The sequence below is a fragment of the Marmota flaviventris genome, chromosome 15 (assembly GCF_047511675.1).
Source record: "Marmota flaviventris isolate mMarFla1 chromosome 15, mMarFla1.hap1, whole genome shotgun sequence".
Taxonomy (NCBI): domain Eukaryota; kingdom Metazoa; phylum Chordata; class Mammalia; order Rodentia; family Sciuridae; genus Marmota; species Marmota flaviventris.
In genome coordinates this window covers 110779-118642 of record NC_092512.1, presented here as the reverse complement: position 1 = coordinate 118642, position 7864 = coordinate 110779, and the positions used below count along the sequence as shown (strand labels likewise).

At 51.1% G+C, this 7864-nt stretch overlaps 1 protein-coding gene across 1 annotated transcript; it reads right to left on the bottom strand.

Moving 5' to 3' along the window:
* Positions 1 to 1396: 1396 nt before the first annotated feature.
* On the bottom strand, positions 1397 to 4576 carry LOC114102968 (5-hydroxyisourate hydrolase-like). The gene is made up of 4 exons (XM_071602411.1): positions 4496 to 4576; positions 3874 to 4013; positions 1984 to 2119; positions 1397 to 1492 (listed from the first exon to the last, which is right to left on the bottom strand). Exons 1-4 carry the CDS (start codon positions 4574 to 4576, stop codon positions 1397 to 1399), a joined length of 453 nt encoding a protein of 150 aa, XP_071458512.1.
* Positions 4577 to 7864: the final 3288 nt, after the last annotated feature.

The window sequence follows — 7864 nt, the reverse complement described above, 5'->3', positions numbered from 1 at the left end:
CATTGGGTTATGTATTTAGTATGTAGCCAAGGTCATGAGCACCCTGATTCAGTGTATGTACTCAAGGTTGTAGACATTTGTCTGTGAACCTGCACCCACTTATGTAACCTGTGGACAATGTGACTTCTTTGTCTGGCTTGCATTTAAAAAAAAAAAAAGGTCTATGGAAGGACTCGGGGCAAAATGGGGGTGGTGCTGGGGGCTGCCGCTGCCTCTGAATAAAGAATATCTATTTGTTATACTTTTTTTTTTTTTTCTGATACTGGGGATTGAACCCAGGGGTGCCTAACCACTGAGTCACATCCCCAAACCTTTTTGTTTGTTTTTTAGTCATAGTTGGGCACAATACCTTTATTTTATTTTTTATGTGGTGCTGAGGATTGAACCTAGTGCCTTGCACATACTAGGCAAGCGTTCTACCGCTGAGCCACAACCCCAGGTCCTCCCACCCCTTTTTATATTATATTTTAGACAAGGTCTTGCTGAGTTACTTAGGGCCTTGCTAAGTTGCTGAGGCTGGCTGTGAACTCACAATCCTCCTGCCTCAGCCTCCCGAGCTGCTGGGATTACAGGCATGCGTCACTGTGCCTGGCTTAAAGAATGTCTGCAATCCCAACTGTGCCTTACATCTTGCTTCACTGCTGGGATCCTAAATGTATTTCCTAGGCTCAGAGCCTCCACCCACAGGCATCTCTGTTGTTGGTGCCAGGCTTGCTGCAGAGAGGCAGATGTGCAGCATGGACTTGAGGGTCCCTCACCATCTGTGGAGGTGTTTTCATTCTGAGAAGTACCACAGGTAGCTTTTCCAAGGTGATTCATCAGCACACAGTTTGGCTGACCATTAATGCCTTCTGCCCAACACAAAAATTCCAGGACCAAAGGATTAGCTGTGTGTAAAGGTTCTTCATCCCTGTTTACAGCACTCCAGCTGGGTTTGCTGTACCACCCGCCCACCCACTCTCACCATCCTGACCAAGGCTGCATACTAGCCTTTGAGGTGAGCAACCCCTGAGCTGCCTGGGGAACACCCAGCTCTCGGGATGCAGGGCTGAGGGTGATTGTAAAAGGCATCTGCCAAACCCCAGTGTGTAGGGCTGGATGGAAACCATGAAGGAGTCTTGGTATGAGGATCAGATGGGGAACACAGGGCCAGACAGCAGGCCAGGCTGGGATGGGTGAGGAGCAGAGGTCTAAGAGCTATCAAGAAGCCAACTCTACAGGATTCATTTATGATTGAGGAAGGGCTGGGAGGATCCAAGGTAACCTACCCACACTCTGGCTGGGACACAAGCACTGCAGATGCAACCAGAGTTTATTGACCTGAATCACGGCAACCCATCAGGAGTAGGTCTGTGGATGCAGCACTGGCTTTATCCACCGGAGTCATAGCTGCCCTCTAGCTCTGGCTCCCTCTGTAGGTGGTATAGGACCATGGGCTCAGCAGCAGAGGCAGGTGGAACTTCTGGGTTTCATTGATGATGGTGAAAACAATCTGAGAGAAGCAGAAAGGCACCAGAAGACAGTGAGGGACCACAGCACAGGAGCCACCTGCCCTCAATGCTCCCTGGGAAAGCGGCCTGGATGGTGGGGAAGGGTTAGCTGAAACCCAGTGGTGGATTAGAAGCTTCCTGAGGGCTGAGTCCTCCTCCGGGCATGCTGGATGTGGAAAAAGCCAGGTGGAGGGGGTGGGGGGAGCAGTAAGGGAAGGCCCAGGAGCTAGCGTTGGTGTAGATGGAAACTATCTATGAAGAGGGGGTGAATCACCCCCCCAAGCCTGACTCATGGATGCTCATGGATGGGCATGTTGACACGGAGTCTCTTGATGCCCCAGGTCCCAGGACCCCTTTCTTGTAGGAACTCAAAGCAGGCAAACTCATGTGCCTGCCACCTCCCTGAGAGAAGTGGGACCAGTCTGCCCATGAAGCCTGGCCTGCAGGTCAGTGAGTCAGGGCTTCCACCCTCTCCACCTGCCATGGCACTCACCTCTACATATGGGTAGAAGCTCTCCTGCCCCATCTCCTTCCAGTAGCCCTCTGTGTCAAAGGACAGCTTATAGGTGCCTGGCTTCATTTGGCCTGTCCTCAGGAGCCCAGGGCAGTGGCCATCTGGGTCTGTGTAGCTGGGGAGAGGATGGGCTGCTGAGGTCAGATGTGGAGCCACCCTTCCCCATCCCCCCTGGGTCTGACCCCCTGGCCTCAGACACTGTGCAGGCTGATGCAGACATGGCTGAACAGAGATTGTGGGGCAGTTTCTAGAGACATTGTTGCACTGCCTCTTTAAGAAATCAATAAAGAAGCAAAAAGGGAAAAATCTCCCAGTTTAACCTATGAGCAATAATCACTTCAAATTTGGCATGTTTTTCTTAGATTTTTTTCTAAGCTTAACTATGTTTATTTACAAACATTTAAAAATATTTTTTAGTTGTAGATGGACACAATACCTTTATTTATCTTTATGTGGTGCTGAGGATTGAATCCAGTGCCTCACACATGGCTAGGTGAGAGCTCTACCACTGAGCCATAACCCCAGCCTGTATTTACAAACATTTTTACAAAACAAATTATTCATGTTTCATAAGCTGTATTTTCACGTAGTGTGTTGTGTGTGGCTTTCTGGGTCAATAACTGCCTATCTACATGGTGGCCCATTTCCAACAGCACAAAGGGTCCACATGGAGTGGGCTGATCCCTCATGGAGAGTTCTAAAGGTTTGGCTAAGTCTCCTTTTCAAAACCCCACATCATGTGACCAGCTGGACTGTAAAGCGTGTCTCACTGGTGAGGGGCAGAGGAAGCACGTGCACATTGTGGTGGGTGGGACGCCAGGTCTGCGCAGTGCCATGCTGACTTGAAGTAATGCTCAGATGAGATCTTGTCCCTCATCCCCAAACTTTTCATTTCTTTTTTTATTACTGGGATTTAACCCAGGGGTGCTTTACCACTGAGCTATATCCAGTCTTTTAATTTTTATTTTGAGGCAGGGTCTCACTAAATTGCTGTTACTGGCCTCGAACTAGCTATCCTCCTGCATTAGCCTCCAGAATTGCTGGGATTACAGATGTGCACCCTTATGCATGGCACCCCCTGACTTTTGTGAAAAGCTGAACAGGTAGAAAACAAGCCCCATCCTTGACCCTGAACCTGTAGCGCCTATCCTCCTTTCTGTAACCTGCTCCCGCTGCCCACCCACTCCCAGGCTGGAAGAGAGTCTCTTGAAGCTTGGAGCCTGCCTCCTTCAAGATGGAGGGTTTGCGAAACCCACTCATAGAGCCAAACTCAAGGGTTTTCTCCAGCAGAGCCTGTGCAGGGAGCAGGGGCCCAAGGCCTGGGCTCTGTGAGCACATCAGGCTGAGGAAGCCCAGCTTTTATTTCATCCTACCTGTTTTCCCATCTGTAAAATGGTAATTATTGTTTCCTACCCAGAGGGTATACGGAGAATAAAAGCAGAAATTGGGTGTTCAGCCTGCTGTTAACCAGGCGGACAGTGAGGCCTTTTAGCTGCCACCTCGGGTATTAATTCAGGCCATGGGCATGGTGGCAAGGAAACACACACTGCCCCTACCCCAGCAGGCCTCAGCCCATTCTATGGCATTGTCCCAGGATGCTCACACCTGGTGAGACGTCTACTTCCATTGTCCTCTGGTTTTCAGTGAGGAAAGTGAAGCTGAGAGAGTCAGTAGGGAGGGGCCAGGCTGTGAACCTGTGGGCCCCCAGACTGAGGGGGCAGTTGAGCAGCAGTCATCTCTGTCCTCTAGGCCTCAGTGCCCTCACTCCTGGACTGTCTGGGATGTGTCCCAGGGTGGGACTCAGGAAGGGCTGGTGCTGGAGGAGCAGGTGCTCTAGATTCCCTCCCATCCCCAGGGCCTACCTCCTACCTTTTTCTTAGCTCTGTCCACTGCTGGCTGAGGTCTTCAAGCTGGGACAAATGGAGGCAGAGGCCGGGGATTGGGAGCCCAGAGGCAGTGTCAAGCACATGTATGGTCAACGGGCTGTCCTCAGGCTCCTGGCCACTGCTCTGGATCACAAGAGGGGCAGGGTGAGCTCCCGAGGGCCTCTGTACACAGGCCCCAGTCTGTCCACATCTCTGTGATAAGAGTAAACAGCCCAAATGCCTGGAAGTCAGGCCCAGTGCAAGGGTCACTGGAACTGCTGAGTAGCAGGAGGAGGTACCAGGTTTGCAAACAACGCTGCTCTGTCTTCCACTGTCACCCACTAAAGACCCCCACTTTTCTTCCCTCCAGCCCCTCAGTTCCAACCTGTCCGTGACTTTGTTTTCCCAGAACCCAGAGCTCTCCTGCGACTCTGGTTCGTGGGTGCCCTAGGAGCTTACAGCCCAGGCAAAATTCTGCTAGAAGGCCCTCATCAGGGCCAGGAGGGTTTCCAGTTCTGACTACCCCGACGGTCAAGTGTCCTTTCCTCAGTTTCCTCATCTAAAACATGGGAGCATATGACTCCCTAGGAGACAGGAACTCTGGTGTCCAGGCCTGTGCCGCTTACCTCGGGGCAGCTCAGATGTCGCTGTAATGTCAGCAGCCGCGGGGCTGCCCTGGAGCTCTTGTCCTGACCTGCAGCTCTCATCCCGGTACTGCGAGGCACTGGCAGAGGCACTGGCCACCCGGGCCCCTCACCCCCACCCCCCGTCCTGTCCCACCAGTCCGTAGCCCTGAGCCTCTGTTCCGCCTCCACCGCCATGCCCTCCAGGAGGGATACCAAGTGGAGGTTGGGGTCAGTAGTACAAACGTGAGGCGGAGGTGTGGGCCCTGGGCTGGGGGCGAAGCCTGGCCCACGGGGGCGTGGTCTGGGCGTGGCTGGTTAACGGGGTGGGGGGCGGGGGTGTGTGGTCAGAGGTCAGGCACTACATCTATCCCAGACCGCTTGGGGCGAGTGCACAGTGCCACCGCTGGGCCAGTGTAGCCTCTGGATTCCCAAAATTTTGATAGAAGGCCCTCATCAGGGCCAGGAGGGTTTCCAGTTCTGACTACCCCAACGGTCAAGTGTCCTTTCCTCAGTTTCCTCATCTATAACATGGGAGCAACTCCCTAGGAGTTTGAGAGGCTGTCATAGGAAGGGTGAAGGTCCTGACCCCCACCTTGCTGCACTCTGTCCTCCCTCCTTTCCATGTTGATAGGGCAGGAGGAACGCGCTCTGTAGAAGAGGAGGCAAGCCAGAGATGCTGTGCAGGGTGTGACTCCATCATTGTATCAATATGTGGCATGTAGAGAATCATGTGGTTTATAAAAAGCAGAGGCTTGGGCTGGGGATGTGGCTCAAGCGGTAGCGCGCTCGCCTGGCATGCGCGGGGTGCTGGGTTCGATCCTCAGCACCACATAAAAATAAAATAAAGATGTTGTGTCCACCGAAAACTAAAAAATATATATTAAAAAATTCTCTCTCTTAAAAAAAAAAGCAGAGGCTTTCTATATTTAAAATCTGAAAAAATCTACACCTGGATGTTAGCTACTAGTTGTCTTGCTGTGGCACATGGGATCGTTTTTCTCCTTGCCAAGTTGCAGTTCTAATTATGCAACAGTGAGCTGAATAAGTGTGGATTATTTGTAGGTCTGGAATCAGACTCCTTCAGGGTAGAGCCACAAGCCCCCTCAGCAAAGGCTGTGTGTTCAGTGGAAACCACTCTTGAGGTAGTTAAGGGAACATCACTTGAGGTGTGAACACACACACTTGGCTGGGCTTCTACTTAAGAAGATGACTCCAGGAGTTGCTCATGAGTGTTGGGGCAAATGCCCTTAGGGCCAGAGACCAGAAGCAGCCAGACTGACCTACTGGGGACCAGTTAAGTAAATGAGCCTCTAATGCACCAGAATGCTCTGCAGCCCTTTAAGGAGAGACTGTAGAGTAGGAGAGAAGGCTGTGACTTTCCACCTCCACTATTGTGAAGATATGTTCACCTGACCTGCACAGCCACCTCATAGAGTGTCATTATCCCCTCTGGGCTATCCAGGTGAATGTATCCTGCAACCCCTAAGGTCCCCCAGAATGAGGGTTGTGCAGGCAAAACACTAGACTATACTACCCAGGGGCTTTTATGATGGTTCCTGTTTCTGGCCTGTGACCCAAGTCTTTGGGCACTTATGTCACATGCCATGTGCTCTGTGTAAACTGTGACCCCTGCTGTACCTGGTCCCTGGGCAACAACAGTGTTTGGCATGGTCAAGCATAGGGCTTGGGATCTCTGTTTTTCTTGCAGTAATCCTGAATAAAGTCTTTCCCTGTGCTTTAATAAGTATCATTGGATAATTTTTTCTCTAATATTGCAAGACAAGGAACACTACAGACTTACAGCAAACACCAGAAACTAAAGAGGTGCGGAAGGACCCTCTGCACTAGCTTTCAGAGGAAGAATGACCCTGCTGACACCCTGATTTCAGAATTCTGGCCTCCAGAACTGTGAGATAGTAGGTTTTTGGTTTAAGTCACACACATTTCTGTGCTTTATTATGGCAACCCTGGGAAATAAACACACTGGCTCCCCCTGTACTAAAGATAACCTTTGTTTCATTTGATCTACCTTGCTAATCACACCAGCATTGAGACTGTTCTGAATCTGAAGCTGAAGAGAAATTGTGGAGCAGTATGGGTTTTGATGGGGGGGGGGCGGCATCAAGGAAAGTGGGCCTGGTTGGAAAGCGGGTTGATCTAGAAGACTGCAGGGCATCTGGGCTCAGGTAAGGTCAGGATGGTGGGGACAGCAGAGCCTCCACGGTGACAGCCAAGTTGATGTTGAGCAGCTTGCTAGCTTCTGAGTCTCTGCCTCCATCACTGTGCCCTGGGACACTTCAGACTGAGATCTCTGCTCTAACCTCATGAAAAATGTCAGACCCAGACCAGAGGCTGGGCTCTCCATGCTCCAAATGTCTGGGCAATGCCCTCTTCTCCAGTCCTCCTGCTGCTCAACTCCTTCTTCTGAGGGAAACATCAGCTCATTTTAATCCTGATTCTGCTGGGCAGGGGGAGCCCCAATTCCAGCCTTTCCAACAACTCAGGACGGAGCACACAGTGACAGGGGATGAAGACCCTGAGCTGGGCTGCGTTTTGACCAAGTGTGTGGGTTGTAATAAAAAATATGTCACTGCTTTATTTCTTTACACGAACTTCAAAAGAAGAAAGTGTTTTTCCATTTTTGTCTTTTCTGCAGAGGGAGGATAAGGATCTTGGATTCCCCTGGAGGAAGGCAGTGCATTTCTTTCCTGACTGGCATCCCTCATGCACACATGTGCAGACACACATATACATACACCCTCAAAACCATCCCTCCACATGCCCATGACATGCCCATGACACATGAGCATGCATGCATACTACATATGTGCACAAACAAGCACACATGTACACACACACACACACACACACACACACACACATATCCCTGTCTTGCTTTTACCTCTGAGGCTGCAGAGTTTAGAGGAAACTAGGAGAGGACCCAGGAGAGGCCAAGGGAGGAGCCTGGCAGCAGAGGGGAGGGAGCAGTCACTTCCCAGGAAACCAGGGTGTCCCCTTCCTGACTCAACTCTGCCTCAAACCCTGGATTTCTCTCCAGAGTTGGGAATAGATTTTCCAGGCTCATGCCTTACAAGGGGTTAGTTCCTGTGGGGTCCTGAGCTGAGAACGTGGACGGCCCTTCAGGATGTCTCCAGCTTATCATGCAGAAGCTCTTTCTTCTCTCTCAACAGGAAGCCCTGTTTTTGAGACTTTTCCAAAAACAGAATTTGTAGCTCAAAACTGGGCATTGGTCCTGGCCTCCCAGGTTCCCTGAACTCAGCAGGGTGTGTGGAGTTGGAGGAATACCTAATATTGCAAGACAAGGAACACTAAAGACTTCCAGCAAACATCAGGACTGGGCCCCTGTGT